The 26,993-nt window shown below is 49.5% G+C and overlaps 2 protein-coding genes across 7 annotated transcripts; one reads left to right on the forward strand and one right to left on the reverse strand.

Annotated features, from left to right (window-relative positions):
* Positions 1-300: 300 nt before the first annotated feature.
* Positions 301-12,217, forward strand: LOC128120590 (2'-5'-oligoadenylate synthase 1A-like). Of its 6 annotated transcripts, none has more exons than XM_052754748.1 (6): positions 301-483; positions 2,492-2,780; positions 6,334-6,518; positions 9,416-9,648; positions 10,847-11,000; positions 12,049-12,217. In XM_052754748.1, exons 1-6 carry the CDS (start codon positions 301-303, stop codon positions 12,151-12,153), a joined length of 1,149 nt encoding a protein of 382 aa, XP_052610708.1. In that variant the 3' UTR covers positions 12,154-12,217. The 6 variants fall into 6 exon arrangements, with proteins under 6 accessions (XP_052610708.1, XP_052610706.1, XP_052610703.1 ...); XM_052754746.1 differs by adding an exon at positions 6,178-6,182 and having other exon boundaries at positions 2,492-2,788; positions 6,353-6,518; positions 10,847-12,155; XM_052754743.1 differs by having other exon boundaries at positions 2,492-2,810; positions 10,847-12,155.
* Positions 12,218-15,918: 3,701 nt separating this feature from the next.
* LOC128120964 (2'-5'-oligoadenylate synthase 1A-like) lies at positions 15,919-26,693 on the reverse strand. The gene is made up of 6 exons (XM_052755231.1): positions 26,175-26,693; positions 24,324-24,612; positions 21,576-21,760; positions 18,558-18,790; positions 17,722-17,875; positions 15,919-16,503 (listed from the first exon to the last, which is right to left on the reverse strand). Exons 1-6 carry the CDS (start codon positions 26,355-26,357, stop codon positions 16,390-16,392), a joined length of 1,158 nt encoding a protein of 385 aa, XP_052611191.1. The 5' UTR covers positions 26,358-26,693; the 3' UTR covers positions 15,919-16,389.
* Between the last annotated feature and the right edge of the window lie 300 nt (positions 26,694-26,993).

The following is a 26,993-nucleotide window of genomic DNA, read 5'->3' on the forward strand; positions in this document are numbered from 1 at the left end:
TGAATGTAAATGTTTGTCTAAGGAGGTACAAAATCATGTCCAAGAACACTCCAGGGAACAAAATGCACCCGAGATAAAAGGCCCTCTGCCTTTTTTTCCTGGAGCCTCTTTCTCAGTTCCCCCAAGGCAAAGTTCATGATGAATTATTTTGACCGTGTGCCCATAGGACCCTAAGGAATCCCAGACTTGCAGCCCTGCCCTTTCCTAGAAATCGAAACTGAAAAGCCCTGTACCTGGGTTCAACCCACCTGGGAGACACAGGAGCCTCAGGCTGCCGAGGGAAAGCTTCAGGGCCTGAGAATGGAGCAGGGACTCAGCAACACCCCGGCCTCAGAGCTGGACAAGTTCATAGAGGACCACCTCCAACCCAACACCAGCTTCTGTAATGAGGTCAGAGTAGACATCAACATCATATGTGATTTCCTGAAGGAGAGATGCTTCCAAGGCACGGCTCACCCTGTGAGGGTCTCCAAGGTGGTGAAGGTGAGCCCCCACTCAGCCCAAGCTGACCCAGGTGGGGTGGGAGAGGACCCTCAGGAGCCAGGCTGCAGCCCTGATCCCGTCTCCTGACCTCTGATCACAGCTGTGTGGTGTGGTGGGTTCTGCCCCCAGGTCCCACATCTGTATTAAAAAAAGAGCCTCAGCTACAGTTTATGTTTCACCCTCCCAGGCCACATCCATTTCAGAGTCAGGGAAACTGAGGCCAAGCTTGGGGAAGCAGTTTTCTGGAGAGTGGTGGATGGGGGAGGGGGGCCAACCTTTGCACTACTGTGTGACCTTGGGTGAGTGAATTACTATCTCTGTGCCCAGGGTTCTCTGCACACCTATATTGATTGACACAGGACATGCAGACTAAGTGTGACACAGAGGACGGAACAGGACCCCATGTGCTGGTGACTGGATTGACGGATGCTCACTGGGCAGGGTCCGGGTCTGTCCAATTGGACTTCGTCAGTACCTAATTCTCAGTCGCTGTGAAGGCTGCAGAAACCGTGTTGTTAGTGGTTTTGTTTTTCACTTTCACATTTAAAATCTTGTGGATGGGGGCTGTGTGCTTGCTCGTGCAGGGGCCCTCAGAGTTGAAGAGTGGGTGTCACATCCCTTAGAGCTGGTTTATAACACAGGTGGCTGTGAGCTGGCCTACGTGGGTGCTGGGCCCCAAATTCAGGTCATCCTCGAGAACAGCAGGTGCTTTTAACTATTGAGGCACACCTCCATCCCCAGATATGACATTTTTATTATTACTATTTATTGTTATTATTTACATCTCAACCATAGTTTCCCCTCCCTCCTCTCCTCCCAGTCCCTCTCCCCCTCCTTCCCTCTGTCCCTCCCCCCAATCCACTCTTCCTCGGTGTCTCTCCGGAAGAGGACAGGCCTCCATAGCTATCAATCAAACATGGCATATCAAGTTGCAGTAAGACTAGGCACCTCCCCTCGTATGCAGGCTGAATCAGGGAACCCAGTATGAGGAATAGGGTCCCAAAAGCTAGCAAAAGAGTCGGAGACAGGCCCTGCTCCCACGGCTAGGAGTCTCACAAGAAAACCAAGCTACACAATCATATCCTATATGCAGAGGGCCTAGGTCAGTCCCATGCAGGTTCCCTGGTTGTCAGTTCAGTCTCTGTGAGTCCAGATTAGTTGATTCTGTGGGATTTCTCCAGATGTCCTTGACCCCTCTGCCTCCTACAATCCTTCCTCCCTCTCTTCTGCGGGGCTCCCCAAGCTCCACTTAATGTTTGGCTGTGGATTCCCAGAAATGACATTTGTAATGGCCACTCAACAGTGGCTGGTGCTGACGAGTGTTAGTGATTGTTCTCAGCATTTTATTTAGGGAGGCTCTCCTTAGTATGGCTCTATGACTTTTATGTTATTCTTTATTACACAAGGACATTTTCTTATATGATGTCATGTGAGCATACTCCCCACAACTAACAATGCTAACAATGGAGTTCCTGACAACACTTTCATATGTCTGTGTTAATTTACTCACAGTCTCCTCCCACCCACCATCATCTCCCTCCTGTGTACCCCACCCTGAGAGTCTGCCTCTGACTTCATGTCACATGTGTGTCACTAGATTTCACATGAGAAAAAAGCGCTATGGTGTCTTCCGCCATTACCATCTCTTGCTCCTTATTTCCTTCAGACCCCTCCCCCATCTCTCTCATAGACCCGGGTCCCCCTTACATCATACTCAAACATATTTAAATCTGGATTCCACAAAAAAAGTAAAAAACAAAAACAAAAACCCTGATGTTCATCATTCTGAGTCTGACTTACTTCTTGTACCTCAAGGAGATCCAGAACCATCTATTTTCCTACATAGATCCTGATTTCACTCTTCAGGGCTGACTAGTATTCCACTGCACATGTGCCAGCTTTCTCTATCCATCCATCGCCCTGGGTGGTGGACCCCTAGGCTGTTCAACATCTGGACAGCTGTTATTGACTCTGCCTGATGTCTGTCATTCTACTCGTTGTCTTTCAGGGCGGCTCCTCGGGCAAAGGCAAAATGCTGAAGGGCAGGTTCGAAGCTGACCTGGTGGTGTTCCTTAACAATCTCACCAGCTTTGAGGATCAGTTAAAGCGACGGAGAGAGTTCCTAAAGGAAATTGAGAATCAGCTGTGCCAGCTACAGGGAGAGAAAAAGTTTCCAGTGAAGCTTGAGGTCCTCCGATCGTGGAGGAAGAACTCCCCTGGGCTAATCTTGAGGCTGAGCTCCCCGCAGCATCAACAGGAGGTGGAGTTTGATGTGCTGCTGGCCTATGACCTCCTGGGTAAGCCAGTCATCCGTAAGGCTCAGCAGAGTCTGGAGTCGCCCCTCTAAGTGCCTCTACCCTCTCTCTGTGGTGTGTGTGTGTGTGTGTGTGTGTGTGTGTGTGTGTGTCGCATGTGGATTTATTGTGTGTGACTGTGATCATGAACTATGACTAACACACCTCAGGAGCCATCCATCATTTTTTTTTTTTTTTTTTTTGGTTTTTCGAGACAGGGTTTCTCTGTGTAGCTTTGCGCCTTTCCTGGAACTCGCTCTGTAGCCCAGGCTGGCCTTGAACTCACAGAGACCCGCCTGCCTCTGCCTCCCGAGTGCTGGGATTAAAGGCGTGTGCCACCACCGCCCGGCGCCATCCATCATTTTTGAGACCTGGTCTCTCTGGCCTGGAATCTTGGCTGACTGGGCAGAGCCCCGGAACCCTCTTGACTCCCCTCCCCAGCTCTGGGATTATCATCCTAAATCACCACTCCCAGCTTCTCCCTGAGTCCTGGGCTTCACACTGGGTCCTGACAAGCACATTACTCACTGATCATCTCTACAGCCCACACCTTCTATTCCTGAACTGAAAACCCTTATCAATTGAGAAACTCTCCCAAACAGAGTATTTCTTTAAAGCTGAGCTGGAGAGGGGGGACTTTAGAATTTGGGGAGTGGGAGTAAGAATCCATCAGAGAAGGACATTAAGTAGCACGCTGGCTCAGTGAGGGGTGAAGGCACCTTAGATGCCCCCTCGGCTGACCAGCAATATTTGTGGCTGACTGTGGATTTTGTCTTTCTAAACATGAGGCAGCAGATAATTCATAGAAAATTAATAGCTGATGCATTTTCTCCCAAAGAATGGAAAACCTCAGGCCTGGGCAGAGGCCTGGGTGTCTGTGGGAGGGCTTGTGCAAGATGCAGAATTTCCCGGAGGATGGCTGTCTGCCTTGGGAACACTGGAAGCCCAGCCACCACCATCCCAAACCCCCACATGCACACGCCTTATACCATTAAACATTAATGATCCTCTATATAAAGATCTTACACCAGGCCTGACACAGTGTGTCTCCAAAATTACAAATTGCCCAACTCTACCCAAAGACAACTGGGAACATCCTCTGATAGCACAGCAGGGTCTTGGGGACTTTAGAGAATAGTTGAGGCTTTACATTTGGGGAACACAGCACCCCCTGCTGGCCACTGTGAGAACTGCTGCTATTAACTTAGAGACAAGGCCACTGCCCTTGGCTTAGAAGAGCCATGGACACAGTGCAGAGTCTCAGGCAGCAGGGAATGAGAGGCCAGCCTGGGAGCAGGAGCAGGGCAGCATGCTGTGGGAAGCTGCAGGGGGCTTAGAACCCTGCTGAGTGGAGGGGGTGAGAGGGGGTGACCCAGAAATGAACTGAGAGGGCGGCTCCCTAGAAGTCTGTCTTGGTTGTGGACTTCCCCAGCCTCAGCAGCTTTCCAGTGAGGAAGTGGGGCCACCACAGAAGGACCACCTTGGAAATGGCAGTGTGGGTGACAGCCCAAGAGAGGACCCAAGGCACAGTCCTTCCCACGATGACTTAGCAGATGAGCCTGACTGTGTGCTGGTCCCTGACTGACATTGGAAATAAGCACATGAGACCCTCCTGGGTCACTGCATAAATGGATGGGTCCCAAACTCCAACAGTAGGTGATTTTGTCCTGTGCCAGCATCATGGCTTCATGGTATGGCCTTTTAAACCACAGTCACACGCTTAAGGCACAACCTGCTGCCTGCCTAGTCTACTCAAACGTGCGCACTATCACACACAGCTGCACACCTACATCTATTCTGTAGCCTGTTGCTCATCCACTCTACAAGTTCACCACCCACAGAGAGGGGGGAGAGGGAAGGGGACAGGGAGAGGGAGAGGGAGAGGGAGAGGGAGAGGGAGAGGGAGAGGGGAGAGAGAGAGAGAGAGAGAGAGAGAGAGAGAGAGAGAGAGAGAGAGAGAGCGCGCGCCACATGATATTAAGTCAGTCATTACAGAAAATCATGCACTGGAAACACACAGTGGCTGGGGGAGGCAGCTCAGTGGTTACAGGCAATTGCAGCACAAGCATGAGGACCTGAGTTCAAACCCCAACACCCACCTAAACTTATGAAGTTCCGCACATGGACCTGTAACCCCAGAACTATGGGGGACAGAGACAGGAGAATCTCTGTGGTATAACTGTAATGAATGAGGCAATTCCACGTAATTTATCTGGTAATCAAGAGAGATTTATTTCTGGGGTAACCTACAGCCAGTAGGGTTTGGATACAGAATCTGGGAGAGATGAGGTATAGATGTAACCGTCTTATTAAATAAGAAACCCAGAGCCAAATGCAGAGTTAAAAGCCCAAGAGGTCAGAGCAGTAGCTAAGAGCTGAGACTTAAAACCGCCTTCTTACCCTTCCTGCTGCTGCTGTCCTTCCCCTCCTACTTCCTGTGTGTCTGTCTTTTTATTGACTTTCTGTTCTGCCTTCTTATTGGTTGTAAACCCAACCATACGACAGCCTCGTCACTGCCTGTCTATATAGACCTCTAGGTTTCTATGGTTGGTATTGAGATTAAAGGTGTGTGTCTCCATGCTGGCTGTATCCTTGAGCACACAGAGATCTGCCTGTCATGTGATCGGGGATTAAAGGCGTGCGCCACCACCGGGCTTCTGCTATGGCTTGCTATTAGATCTGACCCCCAGGCAACTTTATTTATTAACATACAAATAAACTCACATTTCAGTACAAATAAAATATCACCATAATGAGGCACCATCCAGTGGAGAACTCTGGCTTGGTCTCCCATCCAGTTTCCAGGACCACAAGGTACCAAGAAGGGGCTCCCTCTCAGCCACACCCCAGGAGCAGGTCATAGGCAGGTGTGGCAGTTACCTGCTCTCACTCTAGGGGCAGTGTTTCAAGGTCAAAGCTGGAACAGCTACCTACTATACTGTGGCCTGATGGATGCCAGCCAAGCTCCTCATTCACAGAGAGACCCTGCCTCTGAGGGAGAAGGAGATAAACTGTAAAGGAAGACACCCAGCGTCTTCTCCTGTTTCAGAACACACATGTACACTTCCTCACAAACACGCCAACGAATTATACACCATAAACAAAATAGGGCAGGGACTCTGTAAGCATGAGATACATGAAATGTAAATGCAGCAGACTGCTCCACGGTAAACTCTGACACAAGCAGGAGTGTACACACACACACGACAAGCCCCGTGCAGAAGACACTGGACCCCAGAGCATGGTTGGCCATCATTAGATGACCCTGCAGCTCTCTTGTGTGTGACCTCAGTGTGCTGTTTCCACCCACCGCTGTCTCCAGGCCTGTGGGGAAGGCACTGCACTAGGATCAGTAGGGGGCAGGAACTCTCCAGGGCCACATGGTATATGCAGTCCTGAGGGGTAGTGGACACATGGATGTATGGGGAGTGATGCTTGCTGTTGTAAAGCTCTGCCCTGTTCCCTGAACCCCACAGGCTGTGAGCTTGTCACCTCAGACAGACCAAAGGACCACGGAAGGGCTGAGGTGTTAAATCGAATAAAACTTCCTTAACAGGTAGTGTCTGCTTCTACAGCAAGCCTGACCCTGAAATCTACAGAAAGTTCATCAGCGAGTGCACCTCCCTGAGGAAGGTGGGAGAGTTCTCCACCTGCTTCACAGAGCTCCAGAGAAACTTCCTGAAGCATCGTCCAACCAAGCTGAAGAGTCTCATCCACCTGGTCAAGCACTGGTACCAACTGGTATGGCATCTGGCCCATCTGCCATGAGCCCCGTCTATACAGGGGTGGATACAGCCAGAGAGTAGAAAGAGTATTCTAGTTTGCTTTCTATTGACATGATATCTTTGTTACATGACCAAACGGCACTTGGGAAAGAAAGGTCTTATTAGTTCACACATCCCAGTCACAGTCCATCCCGAAGGGAAGAAAGGTCAGTCACTGAAGCAGAGACCATGGAGGAATTCTGCTCACTGGCTTCCTCTCCATGGCTCACTCAGTTTGCTTTCATGTACAACCCAGGGTCATCTGCCCAGATGTGGCATCAACCAGAGTTGGCTGATCCCACCCACATCAATCATTAATTAGTAACATGTCCCCCACAAACTACCCTAGGCCAGTTGATGGAGGCATTTTCTTGGTTAAGGTTCCCTTCTCCCAGATGTCTAGTGGACCAAAACTAAACAGCACAATTGACTGCTTTTCAAGTTGATGCACAAACAGACCACTATTAAACCATAACCTTTCCTTTCTTGCTTATCCCTAAGATCTCATGTCTATATCACATTATAAAATACAATATAGCCTTCAAAGTCACAAAGGTTAAAAAAAAAACTCCAACACTTATAAAAATTAGTCTCTCAACTGTGAGCTCCTATAAAATTAAGAACACAAATTAAATACTCTCTTATCCTAGAGCAAAGGACCAGGGCACAGTCACAATCAGATCAAACAAAACCAAAAACAATTTTGCAACAGTGCAAAATCTCAGTGTCTGGTGTCTGGGACTCATCATTTTCTGAGCTTCAAAGGACCTGGCCTTTGTTCATCTCGGGCTCTGCCATCCACAGCACACAGCTGGTCTCACAGGCTCAGGCCAGCTCTGTTCACATGTTCTGCTCTCCTTGGCAATGGTCTCATGCTCAGGGGACCTTCAGTGTTTGAGGGGGTTCTCCACTACAGTCGAAGCTGCACTTTCTCCAATGGCCTCTCCTGGCCTCTCTCAGTGCCAGGCCTTAGCTGCTCTCCATGACCCCTTCAATCCTGCAGCCTTAGAGGGACTAAAATAGAACCACCTGGGAGACATCTCCACATTACAAGGTCTGGCTGTCACCATGAGATGCAGTCTTGAGTCCCTGGACCACAGCTTCTGTGTGTGACCATGAGGAAACTCTTTCCAGATGACTTGGCCTCCATGGTGAAGGTCTCTTCTTACTCTGAGCTGACTTTCAGCCCCAGCTGATGAGAAAGCACTGATTCTTAATTCAAAGATCTCACACAAACAGCCAGATAGAGTCTTTGCCTCCCTCTGAAACCTCACACACCAGCCTCCATCATCTGCCTGTCTGTCAACATTCATATCTTCCAAGTCCCCACAAACAGCCCTTTAGGCTCTAAGCACTCAACAGTTTTTTCAACCTAAATTTCCAAAATCCATCCACTATCCTGCCAAAGAGCAACATGGCGGGTGTGTCCCAGCAGTAGTCCACTCTCTAGGACCAATGTCTGTCCTCTTGCTGTGCTTACTACGGCAACAGAAAGCAGTTTGGAGAGGAAAGTTTGTCTGACTTACACTCCCACATCACACTCCAGCTCTGAGGAAAGTCTAAACAGGAACTTTTAGGCAGGAACTGAGGCAGGGATCATGGAGGGACTCTGCTTCTGCCCGATACCCCTGGGATGCTCGACCTGCTTTTTTACATGATTCATGACTATTTGCTCATGGGTGACATCACTGACAATGGGCTGATCCAATCCACATCCATCATTGATCAAGAAAATGCCTCCCAGGCTTGCCCATGGGCCAGTCTGATGGAGGCGTTTTCTCATTTCTTGTTCCATCTTCCCAAGATGAACCAAGCTTGTGTTAGGTTGATGAGAGAGAGAGAGAGAGAGAGAGAGAGAGAGAGAGAGAGAGAGAGAGAGAGAGAATGGCACAAAAGGTGAGAAAAAAGACAGGGGAAAAAAGTAGGGGGAAGGAGGGTGGTCTTGTATTTTGGAGAAGGAAAGGGGGGAGGGAGCCTTGGAGGAAGGAGGACTTTCTGGGATTGTTAGAAATGATTTCTCCTGGTCCATTTTTCCAATCCAGTAAACCCCTCTTCAGCCGTGTCTAATTCACTGTCCCATGTGTGCTACTTCATTTGTGTCTTTGGCAAATCCTTCATGTCACTTTCTATGGCTTCTGCTTTCCAGCCACTTCAAGCTATTATTTCTTTAAATGTGTGATTTCTTGTTATTTTGTGGGTGGTTTTTTTTTTTATGTGTTTGTGTGGTGTTTGTGTATGTATACCTGCTCATGGGAGCACATGTGTATCTGTGTGTATAATCACAAGGAGGGCACAGAGCAGTTTTAGGTCTGCAGTCCTTATCCACCTTATATGTATACAGGCAAGGTCTCAGACATGCATGCACCCACAGTGTGCTGAACCAGCAGGTCTGGACAGTCATATAGTCCTGGGGACACCCCTTTCTACCCCTGAAGCTAAAATTGTGAGCCAGCTTCCTCACCAAGCTGACATTCATGTTGGGGAACTGACCTCCAGCTCTCACAGCTCCTGGGCAGGCACTTTACCCACTGGGCCATGTCCTTGGCCCCTCCCCAGTTATCTCAGAGCCTGTGATAAAACCTTCAGTAGTGAGCATCACTACACCCTCATTCCCTGATTATCACTCACGGGTGTCATGATTCCTCCTATGCCTGCTGGCAAATGCGCAGTCTTTGTAGACCACACAGTCTCCATCTCAAGCACTCAGCCCTCGGGTGCATCACAGGACTTCCCATAGGCTGAATCTATTGGTTGTATGCCAATAAACCTATAATGACAACATCAGGTGGCAGTTGAATTGACCCCGTGAGAAGTGGTCCCCGCACAGCAGTTGATGCGACAGCCTGTTTTTTCTCATTGCCTTTCTCTTCTCAGTGTAAGGAGAAGCTGGGGGAACCACTGCCCCCCCAGTATGCCCTGGAGCTGCTCACAGTCTATGCCTGGGAACGTGGGAGTGGAGCCACTGAGTTCAACACAGCCCAGGGCTTCCGGACAGTCTTGGAACTGGTCACCAAGCACAGGCAGCTTCGAATCTACTGGAGAGTGTATTATGACTTTCAACACCAATATATCTCTGACTACCTGCACAGACAGCTCGGAAGAGCCAGGTAGCCTCTATACCCATGTGGCTCAGCTCTCCACCAGGGAGGACCAGGCTGCAGCAGAGACGGGGAGGTGGGAGTTCCATGTCAGTTAGGCATCTTCTGTCCTGTCACTGTGCTGGTCCCTGTCCTGCGGGCACCTGATTGACATGAGGACCTGCAGTCCTGGGAGGCGGGGGTGGACTCTCCTGTCTGCAGATGAGGAGACCAAGGCTCTGACCTTGTCCAGACCCAAACAGCAGAAGAAGGGGAGTACACTGTAGTTTTTTTTTCTTTTCTTTTCTTTTTGGGGGGGCTCACCACTCAGCTTCCAAATAAATATACAGACACTTATTCTTCTTGATGAACGTCCAGCCTTAGCTTGGCTTGTTTCTAGCCAGCTTTTCTAATTTAAATTATCCCGGTTTTCTTTAACTATTTTTTGCCTCTGGGCTTTGTATCTTTCTTTATTCTTTCCTTCTTACTCTGGAGCTGACTATGTGACTAGCCCCTAATGCCCTCCTCTCCTTATTTTTTTTCTTGCTCCTGCTTCTCCTCTCTCAGGCCTAGAATTCTCCTCCCATTTATTCTCTCTGTCTGCCAGCCCCGCCTATTCTTTCTCCTGCCTAGCTCCTGGCCAGTCTGCTTTTTATTAGACCAATCAGGTGTTTTAGACAGGCAGCTAACACAGCTTCACAGAGTTGAACAAAAGCAACATAATAAAAGAATGCAACACATCTCTGTATTGTTGAACAAATATTCCACAGCATAAATGAATCTTAAACAAATATTCTACAACAGTACATGAAGCAGCAACTGAGTTATTTCATCAATAACAGAAGTCAGAAGGGCTGGGAGGGCACCCAAAACCACCTGGACTAATTAACTGTAAACAATACAGTAGACTTGTCACACGTCTTGATCCTGTGTCGTCTTTAGCCCTCACACCCCATTCTTTTGAGATTGGCTGGTTCAACTCTCCCCATCTCACAGATTGGAGAGCATGCCAGACCCTCCCCAGGATGTACAAATACTAAAGGTACAGGATTGGAACCCAGGCCTTCTAGGTCACGGGCAAGATCCCTCCAGGCTTGCTCTATGCTGTGGGGCAGGGTTCAGGACAAAGTTTGGGTAGTGGTGATCTGCTGGGCTCCACTGCCCCTGTGCAGTGGTTCCTGGGACACTGAGTAGCTGGTCAATTCTCTCTCTGAATCTTGCTCTGCAGGCCTGTGATCCTGGACCCGGCTGATCCAACAAGGAACGTGGCTGGTGGGAACCCAGAGGCCTGGTGGCGCCTGGCTGGAGAGGCTACAGCCTGGCTGCAATGCCAATGCTCTTTTAAATGTTGCATGCCTCAAGTGGGCTCCTGGAATGTGCTGGTAAGTCCTTGTCCTCATCTTTTCCCCTTGCACACAGCTTTGGTCACTCCATCTCTTTGGAGAATATTCTCACAAAGATGTGATCTTTTGCTAAAGGTCTCCACACTCCTAGGGAGGCCAGCTGCTTCCCTGTTTTCCAGCCATTTTAGCAGCATTCAGAGATGTCACAGGCTGGCAAGATGGCCCAGTGGGTAAAGCCCGTGCTGCCAACACTGGTGACCTGGGCTTGATTCCTAGGACCCTAAGGTAGAAGGAGAGACCAACTCCTCCAAGTTTTCTCTGCGCTTCACCTCTGTGCTGTTACACATGTTGCATGTTACACATGACACACACACAAACTCTAACACTCACACACATTTACATCCAATCATACCCACACTTTCACACTCACATGCACTCACATACACAGGTGCACCCACACACTGACACACATAAACACAGAGAGTGTGAAAAGGAGGCTCAGAGCTGAAGCCACTGCTCAGGTCCATGGAACAACCCATCTCTCCTGCCTCATTAACATGTGGCTGATGGGACTCTTCTGGGCTTTGTCACAGGTAAAGAGGGACAGAGGAACCTGCATTTGGACCTTTCCTCTACTCGGTCAGGGGTCTTTCTGATGCTAGGGAACTGATGATGATGATGTGTTTGGCCTCAGGATGGACCTTAGTATGGGTACAGGGATGCTGGAACCAAACTTCAGAAGGTCAGGAAGGGAGTGAGAGGTGATGTGGGAGGGGCAGGTGGGGAGAGGAAAGGGGGGCAGGCTCCTTTAGTGCTGTCCCGCAGGAGACAGGTAGGTAGGTGCCTAGCCCCTCTCTCCCATTTGACAAACTGAACAGGAGCACCTTGGGTGGGGGCATGACTTCCAGGGAAGGACCCTGTCCACCCTCAAAGGCCTGAGCCCTGAAGCTAGCCTACTGGCCACCTTCCCAGCATCCCATAAAATGACCCAGGTGGCCCGTCACAGCACCCACCCTGGGGACTCATTTGCATCTTCTTCCCAGTTTGAATATGTGCTCCTGACATGATTGTGTGTTTTCTATTACAGACAGAAGTTGATGTGCCAAAGCAGGAGGTTCATTATTTTCATCACCTCTGTCTCTTTTTTCTGTTTGTCTTTCTGTATGATTTTTTGGGAGCTTTTGCTGCATAGCCCTTGCTGGTCTGGAAACCACAGTAAACCCTTCTGCCTCAGTCTCCCAAGTTCTGGAATTACAAATGTGAGCACCTCTCCTTACAATTTTAAAAATTACACGAAAAAACCAAAAAAAAAAAAAAAAAAAAAAAAAATTACATGGAGCTGGAGAGATGGCTCCGCGGCTAAGAGCACTTGCTGCTCTTCCAGAGGTCCTGAGTTCAATTCCCAGCAACCACATGGTGGCTCACAACCATCTCTAGTGGAATCTTCTGGCATAAAGGTGTACATGAAGACAGAGCACTCATGCATAAAATAAATGAATAAATCTTTAAAAAAAATTATGTGTGTGAAAGGATTTGCCAGACTATTTATCTGTGCACCATATGCATGCAGTACCCAGGTTAGCCAGAAGAGGGCACCAGATCCCCCTGGAACCAGAGTTCTAGACAGTTGTGAGCCATCATGTAGGTGCTGAGAATTGAACTCAGGTCCTCAAGAAGAGCAGCCAGCGCTCTTAACTGCTGAGCCATTTCTCTGGCCCATCTTACAAAACTTTTAAAGTGGCTGCTAGAAACAGTAAAACCACCTCATGGTTTGCAGGACATCTATGAGCTAGCTCCGTCCCTGCAGGGGAATTACTGGGTTGAAGAGCAGGCTGAGGAGCTGGCTCAGGCAGTACAGTGCTCACCTTGCAAGCCTGAGGACCGAATTTAATCCATTAAAAATCCCACGTGCTCCTTACTTGGTGGCTAAGAGCACTTACTGCTCTTGAAGGGGTCCCGAGGTTGATTCCCAGCATTCCTGTTTAGGTAGCTCACAGCCATTTCTAACTCCAGCTCCAATGAGATCAGACTACTCCGGCCTCCACAAACACTAGCACTTGTGTGCCCATGTCCACACACAGACATACACGTAGTTAAAAAACAGTATTAGTGTTAAGAAACCAAGGTGGTAGCATGCAGTTAGCCTGGTGCTGTAGAAGCATAGACAGGAGGCTCCTGAAGCTCCCTGGCTAGCCACTGTAGCCTAGTTGGTGAACTCAGGCCCATGAAAGATTCTGCTTTAAAAAAAAAAAAAGGTAGGTAGTGCCTCAGGAATGACACTCTAGGCTGACCTCTGACCCCACAAAACCACACACACACACACACACCACCACCACCACCACCACCACCACCACCACCACCACCACCACCACCAAACTAAATGGTTCCATAATTCAGTGCCATAAACCAGCAGCTCATTTGTCAGAACCATACATATGCAAAACCCTGGAACCACAGAAGACCTGTGTGCACTCACATCTTGGGCACTGCTCACTAAAAGTTCAGGGCATTGCACAGAGCTACCCACTCCCAAACCTGCTCCTCTCCCTAATGCCCACTCTCTTAATAACTGGGGGTGTGGGGTGTCCTTCCAGCACTCATTCATTCTCTTCTCACTATAGCAGCCCCTGAGAACCAGGAGCCCCGATGTCCTGGAGTGTGAGAAGACATGAGTCCCCTAGTGTTGTGGAATATTATTTTCAGGTGTGTTACTTTTGTTTATGTTGCATCTGTTTAACTCTGTGAAGCTGTGTTACTGCGCCTGTCTAAAACCCCTGATGGCCTACTAAAGAGCTGAACGGCCAATAGCGAGGCAGGAGAAAGAATAGGCGGGGCTGGCAGGCAGAGAGAAGATGTAGGGAGGAAGAAGAAGAAAAGAGATGGAAGAGAAAAGAGATCTCACAGAGCAGGAGGACTCCAGGGGCCAGCCAACCAGCTACACAACCAGCCAGCCACAGAGTAAAATTTACAGAAGAGAACAGGAAAAGCTCAGAGGCAAAACATAGGCAGGATAATTTAAAGTTAAAGAAAACTGGCTAGAAACTAAGCCAAACTAAGGCCAGGCTTTCATAAGTAAGAATACGTCTCTGTGTGTATTTATTTAGGAGCTGGGTGGCAGCTCCCCACAAAGAGTAAATACCCCCTACAATCCCCTAGACCTCAGAACACATCACACTCAGCCTTGTGCTCTATCTGAGCCTTTGGTGGACCCCTACAAAACCCTAGACCTCAGAATACACCACACTCTGCCTTGTGCTCTATCTGAGCCCTTGGTGAACGCAATGATGCTGGTCTATGATTCCAGTCTTGCCTCTTCTGAAACACCCCCAGATACACAAAGAAGGTTTTAACAAACAATAGCCAGGGGTGCCCCATGTCTCCTGCCAAGCTGAGGAGACCCATCATGTGAGCCCTCATGTACCCCACACTAAAGCAAGTCTACATGTGACATGTAATGGCCACATCCCATGTCTCCATGATGGAATGACTCCCTGTGTGGACCTCTGAGAGCCTTCCCAATGATAAAGACCATGGAGGTTAACAGCAGGCCACAGGATGAGTGATGAGCAGTCCTAGGGAGGAGCCACAAGGTGGCAGGATCAGGTTTCCATGACAACAGGGTGACTGAAGAGCATCTCTCAGATGGAGAAAGATGTCCACACTTGACACTTGCACACCACTGTGTCTGACTGCCATGTTGTGAAGCATCATGCTTGCTCCAGACTGGACCTGCCCAAGAGCCCTTTAGCCCTAAGCACAGTGCTCATCCTTGCTCTTCCTGTGGGCCCCATGTTGGTCCTGATTTACCATCCATGTCGTTGGGTTTTAAGCCTAGTCTTCACCTTGGACCTTTTGGCCAAGGTCGGGTGCTCTCTTGTGTTAGTCAGGGTTCTCTAGAGTAGAAGAACTTATAAAAATGAATCTCTATGTATACAGAAAGGGGGTTTATGAGTATGACTTATGGGCTGTTGTCCAGCTAATCCAACAATGACGGGCTATTTACAGAGCATCCCAGAATCCAGAAGTTGTTTATCTGGTCTTCTGTATATGCTGGAATCCCAAAGAACTAGGCTCTAACGCCAGTGAAGGGATGGATGGGCTAGCAAGGCAAAGGCAAGCAGGCAAAGCACAGAAGCTTCCTTCTTCCATGTCCCTTATACCAGCAGAAGATGTGGCCCAGATTAGAGGTGTCTTCCTTCTTATGTAACCATTTAATTCTCTGTGTGGAGGTTAGTAGTGTGTGCATGTGCATGTGTGTATAATTCCAGAGCTGGGGAGACTGAGGTAGAAGGATTGCAGTGAGTTCCAGGCAGCCTGGGACACATAATGAGACCCTCTCTCAGAAAGAGGGGGAGAAAGAGACAGAGACAGAGACAGAGAGAGAGGGAGAGACAAAGCTGACACTCCTTGTGATTTAACTCAAGGCACCAGAAGTTCATAATCACTACAGACAAACCATGTTTCGTTTCAAAGTCACCATAGTCACAAACTCCATGCACTTTTTCTTTGTCATGCACACCCTCGAACCCCAGCCTGCATGTTGCAGCCATGGTGCATCATCACACGCAATGCTCACATTCCCAGATCCCTTTGGCCATGTGCAGCTGCAGAACAGCTTCTGAGTCACATGGGGGCAGGTCTAGAATCTTGTCTTGGGACATGGACAGAAGGAACCAAGGATTCCTGTCTTTGGTTTATGTACAAGTGACCTGGAGGGATCCCCAAGCCACCCGGAATAAAAAGCTGTAATGATTTGGTTCTGCTCTGTCCACTGCTGAGTGTTCAGTGCCTGGACTCATGGGGAGCATGTAACAAGTGCTCAATAAATGCATCTAGTTGAACCACGAGTGTCCATACAAACACACACACACACACACACACACACACACACACACACACACACACACACACACACACACCTATGTCTATACTCTATGACTCATCTCACACACCCTCATGGCATCGGCTGTGGTTTATTGTTTATCAGACATTGGACAGAACCTCCCAACAGACACACAGACAGAAGTCAAGTTGGAATTCTCCCCCACCCTTCTGCATCTCTTGTCCCCCAGGGAACACTGTCAGAGGATACAGCTGATGAAGCAGGCTGTAAGGAAGGCTGTCTGTGATGGGACAGGGTGGAAGGGTAGGTGGGCCAGGGTCAGAACCCTGGAGTCTGACTCCAGGTTGGACACTCCATCACTGGGGCCTTGGCAGCATCCTGACCTCTCTGGTCAAGGCCTGCAGCAGAGGAGCACATCCCCCTGACTCTGGGAGCCTTCTGGGAAGGGTGCTACTGAGCTCACAGGAGGACACATGCTCCATTCTCATCCACCTGAGGATGGATGGAAGGCAGGGCACATCAGGTCTACACTGCAGTCATCCCAGCACTAAGGCAGGAGGATGGCAAGCTCCAGGCTAGCCCATGCTATGCAGAAGCAGCCCTTGAAATACCAAAAACAAATGAAAACAACAAAATTAAACAGACATTACGGAAAAAATGAGTCTCCTGGTTCTCCTGGTGTGGTACACCAACCTCCGTCTGCAACAGAAAACACACAATCATGTCAGGAGCCCACGTTCTTATTGGGAAGGGGGTATAAATGAGCCCTGAAGGTGGGTGCTGTAACGGGCCATCTGAGCCCCTTAGACAGGATCTGGGAAGGTGGCCAGTAGGCCAACTTTAGAACTCAGGCCCTTGTGGGTATATAGAGTACTTCCCTGGAAGTCATGCCTCCCACCTGAGGACCCCTCATTCATTTATAGATCTGTCAAATGAGAGAATGGGCATAGGCAACTGTCTGCTGCATGGCATCCCTGGAGGCCAACTGTCTGCTGCATGGCAACCCTGGAGGCCACTATTGCTTCCCATGCTTCTCCCCCACATCCCTAATGTCCCCTCTCACTTCCTTCTTGAACTGGGGTTTGGTTCCAATATCCCAGGCTAAGCTCGGCCACCCATGCATGGCCAAGGGAACCATCGGTTCCCTAACATCAGAAAGCCCCTATACCAGGAGGGGGAGAGTCCAAGTGCAGGTCCCTCTGTGCCTCTTTGGCTGTGACACAGGCCCCCCCCCCCCCGAGTGCAACTGACCCCATGACAACGAGACAGGAAAGATGGGCTGCTCCTTGGACCTGAGCACTGGCTTCAGAGTCCACGGGAATCCCAGCCCCGTTTATCCTTAGCTGAGCGTCCCTGAGCCAGGGGTTTGAGCTCTGAGCCTCCTTTTCACACTCTCCCTGGGTATCAGTGTAGTGGTCCTATTACCCATTAAATAGACTCACGTGGGATTGATCTTCGCGTGTCAGTGTGCGGGTGCACCTGTGTCTGTGAGTGTGCGTGAGTGTGTGTGCGTCAGTTTGGAAATGAAGGTGGGTATATGTGTGTGAGTCTGAGAGTGAGTTTGTGTGAATGTGTTTATGTGTTTGTGTGTGTGTGTGTCCATGTCCACTTGTGTAACAGCACAGAGGTGAAGCACAGAGAAAACTTGGAGGAGTTGGTCTCTCCTTCTACCTTAGGGTCCTAGGGATCAAGCCCAGGTCACCAGTGTTGGCAGCACGGGCTTTACCCACTGGGCCATCTTGCCAGCCTGTGACATCTCTGAATGCCGCTAAAATGGCTGGAAAACAGGGAAGCAGCTGACTTTCCTAGGAGTGTGGAGTCCTGTAGCTAAAGATGACATCTTGGTGAGAGTATTCACCAAACAGATGAAGTGACCTAAGCTGTGTGCAAGGGGACAGGGTGATGACAGGGTCTCACCTGCACATCCCAGGAGCGCACTGGGGAGCCATCCTTGTTCCTAAAGCATGGGTACCGAAGCCAGGCCGTAGCCTCTCCAGCCAGTCGCCCCCAACCATCTGAGTTTGAACCAGCTACGTTCCCTGTTGGGTCAGCAGGGTCCAGGATCACAGGCCTGCAGAGCAACATTCAGAGAGGGAATTGACCAGCTGTCCGGTGTCCCAGGTACCAATGCCCAGGGGCAGTGGAGGAGCCCAGCAGATCACCCCTATCCAAAGTTTGTCCTGAGTCCCTGCCCCATGCATAGAGCAAGCCTGGAGGGCCACTTGCCCATGACTTGGAAGGCCTGGGTTCCAATCCTCTACCCTTTAGTAGCTGTGTGTCCTGGGGCAGGTCCCTCAGGCTCTCTGATCTATGAGATGGGGAGAGTTGAACCAGTCAGTCTCAAAGGATGAGATGAGATGTGAGGGCTGAACACAACATCGGATCACAACAGGTCCCTACCTTGGGCAACAAGTCTACTGTATTATTTACAATTAGTTTGGTCCCCGAGTTAGTCTTCAGTACCTAGCAGCCCTTATGACTTATGTTACTGCTGGAATGTCTCCGTTCCCACTCCATGTACTCCCCTCTCTCGACTGTTTGGGTTTGGACAAGGTCAGAGCCTTGGTCTTATCTACAGACAGGAGAGCCCAGGGTTGCAGGTCTTTGTGTCAATAAGGGGCCAGCAGGACAGGGCCCAGCACGGTGACAGGACAGGAGATGCTTCACTGACACAGAACTCCCACCTCCCCTTTTTCACACTCCTGCAGCCTGAACCCCATGGTGAGGAGCTGGGCCATGTGGGGATAGGCTACCTGGCTCTTCTGAGCTGTCTGTGCAGGTAATTGGAGATGTCCTGGTCTTGAAAGTCATAATACATTGTCCAGTAGATTCGAAGCTGCCTGTACTTGGTGACCAGTTCCAAGACTGTCCGGAAGCCCTGGGCTGTGTTGAATTCAGTGTCTCCACTCCCACGTTCCCAGGCATAGACTGTGAGCAGCTCCAGGGCATACTGGGGGGGCAGTGGCTTCCCCAGCTTCTCCTTACACTGAGAAGAGAAAGGTAATGAGAAAAAACAGGCTGTCACATCAGCTGCTGTGGGGACCACTTCTCACGGGGTCAATGCAGCTGCCACCTGATGTTGTCATCACAGGTTTATTGACACACAGCTATACCTAGTCCTTTAGATTCAGTCTATGGACCCTCCTAGGCTACAGCCAGTGGTTGAGCAGTTGGGATGGAGATTGTGTGGTCCACAAAGACTGCGCATTTACCGGCAGGCACAGGAGGAATCATGACACTTTGAGTGACAGCCAGGGAATGAGGGTGGGGGCGGGATAGTAATGATGCTCACTCTTGAAGGTTTTCACAGGCTCTGAAATAACTGGGGAGGGGCCAAGGAGATTGATCAATGGATAAAGTGTCCCCCCAGGCAAGCCAGGGAGTTTAGATCTGCAACATGCACATCAATGTCTGGTGAGGATGCTGACTCATAATCCCAGCTTCGGGGGGTGAAGATGGGGGTCCCCAGGACTACATGAGGGTTCAGACCTCATGACTCAAAATGCTGTGGGTTCGAGCATCAGACCCTGCCTGGATATACAAGGTGGAGAGTGACTGAGGACCTGGCATTGCTCTCTGGGCTGCACGTGCTTTTGCACACACCTATAAACACATACACATGTGCTCCCGTGAACAGGTATAAATGCACACAGATTAAAAAAGCCCAGAATATAACAAGGAATAAAACGTTTAAAGAGAGAATTGCATGAAGAGTCGGGAAAATCAAAGTGATAGACAGGAACATGCAAGATTTGCCATGGAAGAAAAAATTCAAAGACACAAAAGAAGCAGCATCCAGAGAAGAGGGAATTAGACACGGCCAAAGAGAGATTTAGCTGATTGCAAAGTGGACTGGAAAAAAAAATCAATTAGAACAAACATAGAAAGTCCTCCTTCCTCTCCGGTCCCCTCCCTCAGCATCACCCCCACTTACCCCTTGACTTTCTGTCATCCCCTGCTCCCTCCCTCCCTTCCACCTGCCTTTTTCCCTTTCAATTTTTTTTCCTCACCACTTGTGCCAATTTTTTTTTTCCTCTTTGTCAACCTGACACAAGTCGAGTCATCTGGAGAAGATGGACCCACAAATGAGAAAATGCCTCCATCAGACAGGCTGTGGGCAAGCCTGTAAGTCATTTTCTTGATCAGTGATTGATGTGGGAGGGCCCAGCCCATTGTGGGCAGAGCCACCCCTGGGAGGGTGGTTCTGAGTTGCTTTTAAAAAGCAGGCTGAGCAGTCAAGGGGTATCAAGCCAGTAAAGAGCGCTCCTCTGTGGCTTCTGCTTAAATCCCTGCCTCAACTTCCTGGTCCTAGAGAGTGGACTACTGCTGGGCCACACCTGCCATGTTGCTCTTTGGCAGGATAGTGGAAGGGTTTTGGAACATTGGGTTAGAAAAACCATTGAGTGCTCAGAACCTAATGGGCCGTTTGTGGGAACTTGGAAGATACAAATGTTGACAGACAGGCAGATGACAGAGGCTGGTGTGTGAAGTTTCAGAGGGAAGCAAAGACTCTATCTTGCTGTTTGAGATTTTGAATTAAATATCATGGTTTCTCATCAGCTGGGGCTGAAAATCAGCTCTGAGTAAGAAGAGACCTGCACCATGGAGGCCAAGTCTTCTGGGAAGAGTTTTCTCATGGTCACACACAGAAGCTGTGGTCCAAGGGGCCCAAGACTGCCTCTCAGGGTGACAGCCAGACCTGGTAAAGTGGAGATGTCTCCCAGGTGATTCTATTTTAGTCCCTTCAAGACTGCAGGATTGAAGGGGTCATGGAGAGCAGCTGAGGCCTGGCACTGAGAGAGGCCAGGAGAGGCCATTGGAGAAAGTGCAGCCTCAACTGTAGTGGAGAACCCCCTCAAACACTGAAGGTCTGTTGAGCATGAGACCACTGCCAAGGAGAGCAGAACATGTGAACAGAGATGGCCTGAGCCTGTGAGACCAGCTGTGTGCTGTGGATGGCAGAGCCCGAGATGAACAAAGCCCAGGCCCTTTGGAGCTCAGAAAATGGTGAGTCCCAGATATCAGATACTGAGCTTTTGCACTGTTGGACATTGGTTTTGTTTGATCTGATTGTGACTATGCCCATGTTCTTTGCTCTAGGATAAGAGAGTATTTAACTTGTGTTCTTAATTTTATAAGAGCTCACAGTTGAGAGACTAATTTTTATAAGTGTTGGTGGAGTTTTTTTTTAAACTTTGTGACTTTGAAGGCTATATTGTATTTTATAATGTGATACAGACATGAGATCTTAGGGATAAGCAAGAAAGGAAAGGTTATGGTTTAATAGTGGTCTGTTTGTGCATCACCTTGAAAAGCAGTCAATTGTGCTGGTTAGTTTTGGTCCACTAGACATCTGGGAGAAGGGAACCTTAATTAAGAAAATGCCTCCATCAACTGGCCTATGGTAGTTTGTGGGGGACATGTTACTAATTAATGATTGATGTGGGTGGGATCAGCCAACTCTGGTTGATGCCACATCTGGGCAGATGACCCTGGGTTGTACATGAAAGCAAAATGAGTGAGCCATGGAGAGGAAGCCAGTGAGCAGAATTCCTCCATGGTCTCTACTTCAGTGACTGACCTTTCTTCCCTTCGGGATGGACTGTGACTGGGATGTGTGACCTAATAAGACCTTTCTTTCCCAAGAGACTATTGGTCATGTAACAAAGATATCATGTCAATAGAAAGCAAACTAGAATACTCCTTCTTTTCTCTGGCTGTATCCACCCCTGTATAGACGGGGCTCATGGCAGATGGGCCAGATGCCATACCAGTTGGTACCAGTGCTTGACCAGGCGGATGAGACTTTTCAGTTTGGTTGGACGATGCTTCAGGAAGTTTCTCTGGAGCTCTGTGAAGCAGGTGGAGAACTCGCCCTCCTTCCTCAGGGAGGTGCACTTCCTGATGAGCGTTTTGTAGATTTCAGGGCCAGGTTTGCCGTAGATGCCAACATGACCTGTCAAGGAGGCTTCAGTCAGTTAACACTCCAGCCCTTCTCTGGGGTTCTTGGGTATATCTGGGGTGACAAGCTCACTGGCTGTGGGGTTCAGGGAACAGGGCAGAGTTTTAGCACAGCAAGCCTCACTCCCCATACAACCATGTGCCCATCACCCCTCAGGACTGCAAACACCATGTGGCCCTGGAAAGTCCTGCCCGCAACTGGTCCTAGTGCAGTGCCTTCCTCACAGGCCTGGAGACAGCGGTGGGTGGAAACAGCACACTGAGGTCACACACAAGAGAGCTGCAGAGTCATCTAATGATGGCCAACCATGCTCTGGTGTCCAGTGTCTTGTGCACGGGGCTTGTCGTGTGTGTGTGTGTGTGTGTGTGTGTGTGTGTGTGTGTGTACACTCCTGCTTGTGTCAGAGTTTACGGTGGAGCTGTCGACTGCATTTATACATCATGTGTCTTGTGCTTACAGAGTCTCTGCCCTATTTTGTGTATGCATTGTTTATGTTCATGAAAAGTTATACACCTATGTTTGGAGATAAGAGAGGACACACTGGTTTCTTCCTTTATAGTTTGTCTCCTCCTCCCTTTGAGGCAGGGTCTCTCTGTGAACATGGAGCTTGGCAGACATCCAGCAGGTCTTTAGAGATTCTCCTGTCTCTGTCCCCTATAGTGCTGGAGTTACAGATCCATGTGTGGCACCTTCTAAGTTAAGTGAGTGTTGGGGATTTGAACTAAGATCCTCATGCTTGTGTAGCAATTGCTCTTATCTACTAAGCCGTCTCCCCAGCCACTGTGTGTTTTTAGTGCATGATTTTCCATAGTGCCTAACTTAATATCATATGGTTTTGATTGACCGGGTCCTGAGAACAATAAGATGTGGTGGTGGTGGTGGTGGTGGTGGTGGTGGTGGTGGTGGTGGTGGTGGTGGTGGTGTGTGTGTGTGTGTGTGTGTGTGTGTGTGTGTGTTCTGAACTTGTAGAGTGGATGGGCAGCAGGCTAAAGAAAACATGTGGGTGTGTGTCTGTGTGTGGGTGCATGTGCACATTTGAGTAGACTAGACAGGCAGCAGGCTGTGTCTTAGGTATACACAGGTGTGGCCATGGTTGCAGCAGGCCATACCATCAGGTTTTGATGCTGGCACAGGGCAAAATCACCTACTGATGGAGTTGGGGACACAGCCAGTCACTCAGTGACCCAGGAAGGTCCCTTGCTCATATGTTTATTTTCAACTTCAGGGCCCAGCACACAGTCAGGCTCATCAACAAAATCATCTTAGGTAAGGTTGTGGCTGGGGTCCTCCTCTCTTGGACTGTCACCCACACTGCCATTTCCCAGGGGGTCCTTCTGCGGTGGCCCCGCAAGCCCCACTGGAAAGCTGCTGAGGCTTGGGAAGTCCACGACCAAGACAGGCTTCTGGGGAGCCGCCCTCCCAGCTCATTTCTGGGTCACCCCCTCTGGCCCTTCCACTCAGCAGGGTTCTAAGCCCCTGCAGCTTCCCACAGCATGCTGCCCTGCTCCTGCTCCCAGGCTGGCCTCTCATTCCTGCTGCCTGAGACTCTGCACTGTGTCCATGGCTCTCCTAAGCAAGGGCAGTGGCCTTGTCTCTAAGTTAATAGCAGCAGTTCTCACAGTGGCCAGCAGGGGATGCTGTGTCCCCCCAATCCCCAGTATGCTATCAGAGGGTGTCCGTGAGTGTCTTAGGGTAGAGGTGGGCAATTTGTAATTTTGGAGACACACTGTGTGTCAAACCTGGTGTGAGGTCTTTACATAGAGGATCATTTAATGATTAATGATTTAACAGCTGTGCAAGTGGGTGGGGATGTGGTGTGGCTCTGTTTCCTGTTTTCCAGAGGCATACAGCTTCAGGAAAATTCTGCATCCTGCACAAACCCTCCCACAGGCACCCAGGCCTATGAACAGGTCTGAGGTTTTCTATTCTTTGGGTGAGATCATCAGTTAGTAATATTCTTTGAGTTCTCTGCTTATGTTTGGAAAGACAAAATCCACACCCAGCCTTGAATATCACTGGTCAGCCGAGGGGTCATCTAAGGTGCCTTCACCCCTCACTGAGCCAGCGTGCTACTTAATGCCCTTCTCTGATGGATTCTTACTCCCACTCCAAAATTCTAAAGTCTGTCCCCCCCAGCTCAGCTTTAAAGAGATACTCTGTTTGGGAGAGTTTCTCAATTGATAAGGGTTTTCAGTTCAGGAATAGAAGGTGTGGACTGGGGAGATGATCAGTGAGTAACGTGCTTGTCACAGAATCGTGAGGACCCATGTTGGAAGCCCAGTACTCAGGGAGAAGCTGGGAGTGGTGATTTAGGATTGTAATCCCAGCGCTGGGGAGGGGAGTCAAGAGTGTTCCGGGGCTCTGCCCAGTCAGCCAAGATTAATTATTGAACTCTGAGGCAGGAAGAGACCAGGCCTCAAAAAAGATGGATGGCCTCTGAGGTGTGTCAGTCATGGTTCATGATCACACACACACACACACACACACACACAGAGAAAGAATTAGAAGAGAGGATGAAGGCACACGGAAGGGCCGGCTGAGGCTCTGACTGGCTTACCCAGGACATCATAGGCGGGCAGCACATCAAACTCCACTTCCTGTTGAAGATCAGGGGAGCTCAGTTTGAAGCTGAGTACCCGGGGGTTGGGCCACCATGGATTCTGGACCTCAAACTTCACCCTAATACGTCTCTCTCTCTGAAACTTGTATAGCTGTTTCTTAATTTCCTGGATGAACTCTCCCCGTCGGCTTAACTGATCCTCAAAGCTGGTGAGATTGGTAAGGAACACCACCAGGTCGGCGTCCGACCTGCCCTTGAGAGCAGTTCCTTTGCCCGAGGAGCCGCCCTGAAAGACAATGAGTAGAATGACAGACAACAGGCAGAACCTTGCCCAGCAGTCCAGACCCTCAGCAGCCTAGGGGGCCACCACCCAGAGTCACAGACGGATAGAGAACAGACAAAGCCGGCACATGTGCTGTGGAATACTAGTCAACCCTGAAGAGTGAAATCAGGATCAATGTAGGAAAATAGATGGTTCTGGATCTCCTTGTGGTTCAAGAGATAAGCCAGACTCAGAATGATGAACATCAGCGTTGATCTGTGGGGCCTATATTTAAATATGTCTGTGAGAATGAGTGTGTGTGTGTGTGTGTGTGTGTGTGTGTGTGTGTGTGTGTGTGTGTGTGATAGAAGGGGGGCTATGTGGGAAAAGTGGGGGAGGGGTCTAAAGAGTGGGTCATGAGGGAAGACAAAATAGCACATTTTCTCTCATGTGGAATCCAGATCTCACTGCACACACGTGACATACCATCAGAGAGGGACCCTCTAGGTGAGGTCAGTGGCGGGGGCAAAGGACGGGATGGTAGTGGGTGAGAGGAGACTCTGAGTAAACTAACACGGACTCATGAAACGGTTGTCATGATCCCCATTGTTAACGTTGCTAGTTGGTAGACTGTGCTCACATGACATCACGTACTTGTAAGAAAACGGCCTTACGTAATATTTAGTAACAAAATTCAGAGAGCAACAGAAAAAAAAATTAGTAAAAAGAGATCTCCATCTGTAAAACAAAATATTTTCAGAAGGACTCGTGCTGAGAATAATCCCTCACATGAGCCCCCCGCCATGGTTGAGTGGTCATTTCCAAATGTCCCGTCTGGGAATGGAGAGGTGGCTCAGTAGTTAAAAGACCCTGCTGTTGTTACAGATGTCCTGAGTTTAGTGCCTAGCACCCACGTGGGCCAGCCAGCTCACAGCCACCTAGGTAACTCCAGCTAAAAGGGATGTGACACCCACTCTTCAACTCTGAGGGCGCCTGCAGTAACACATGCACAACTCCCATCCATAAAATTAAAAATAAATAAATAAATAAAATCAACTAAAAAAAAAAGAAAGAAAGAAAAGAAAACAACTTTATTTCTGCAGCTTTCCCAGTAAATTAGGTACTGATGAAAAATCCAAGACCCGGAACCGAGCCCAACGATCACCCATCAATCCAGTCACCAGCATATGGGGTCCTGTTCTGTCCTCTGTGTCACACTTAGTCTGCATGTCCTGTGCCAATATAGGAGGTGTGCAGAGAACCCTGGGCACAGAGATGGTAATTCACTCACCCAAGGTCACACAGCAGTGCGAAGGTTGGGCCCCCCCATCCACCACTCTGCAGAAAACTGCTTCCCCGAGCTTGGCCTCAGTCTCCCTGACTCTGAAATGGATGTGGCCTGGGAGGGTGGAACATAAACTGTAGCTGAGCCTCTTTTTCTAACACAGATGTGGGACCTGGGGGCAGAACCCCCCACACCACACAGCTGTGATCAGAGGTGAGGAGACGGGATCAGGGCTGCAGCCTGGCTCCTGAGGGTCCTCTCCCACCCCACCCGGGTCAGCTCGGGCTGAGTGGGGGCTCACCTTCACCACCTTGGAGACCCTCACAGGGTGGGCGGCGTCTCGGAAGCATCTCTCCTTCAGGAAATCACACATGATGTTGATGATGGCTCTGACATCATGACGGAAGCTGGCGTCGGGTTGGAGGTGGTCCTCTATGAACTTGTCCAGCTCCCAGGCCGGGATGTTGCTGAGTCCCTGCCCCATGCTCCCTGAAGCTTTTCCTCTGCAGCCCAAGATCTTCTGTCTCCCCTTTCCAGGGCTGAGCTGGATGCAGCTGCTTTTCGGTTTCGATTTCCCGGGGAGGGCGGGACTATGCAAATCACCCAGACCCGGGCAGCCAATGGCTTCAGGGGCTTCTCACGAGGTCCCTCCAAGCCTAGGTTTCCTTAGCATCCTAGCCAGAGAAGAATTCATAATGAAACAGCTATTTTTTTTAAGGTTTCTTCTTGTCGAAAAATAGCAGATTTTAAGAGCAACCTGTACGTGTTGGAAAAGAGGGGAAACCAAGTCAGGAAACTGCAGAAGGCGTCGATTGGGTCCTGAGCTTGGCTTCCAGCTCCTGCAAATGTTTTGGAAGAACTCTGTGTTCTTTTCTTTTTTTAAAAAAACAAAAACAAAAACAAAACAAAACGCTGTAACTTTGAGCTTTGATCTTCCTTTAACTCTAGACCCGCCGTTCTAGGATTGCAGAAAATTCTTTCAGAAAGCCCAGAGTTCCCAGAAGGCCTCTCTCATACTCATATCCCCTTCTCCTTCCTCTGTGGCCCTGGAGAGGTAACCCATGGCAACCTAAGGGTAAAGCACCGGCAGTACCACTGAACTCCCCAGTTTTAAGGCAGG

This window comes from Peromyscus californicus, unplaced genomic scaffold (assembly GCF_007827085.1).
Source record: "Peromyscus californicus insignis strain IS unplaced genomic scaffold, ASM782708v3 Scaffold_2__1_contigs__length_46816999, whole genome shotgun sequence".
In the NCBI taxonomy this organism is placed as follows: domain Eukaryota; kingdom Metazoa; phylum Chordata; class Mammalia; order Rodentia; family Cricetidae; genus Peromyscus; species Peromyscus californicus.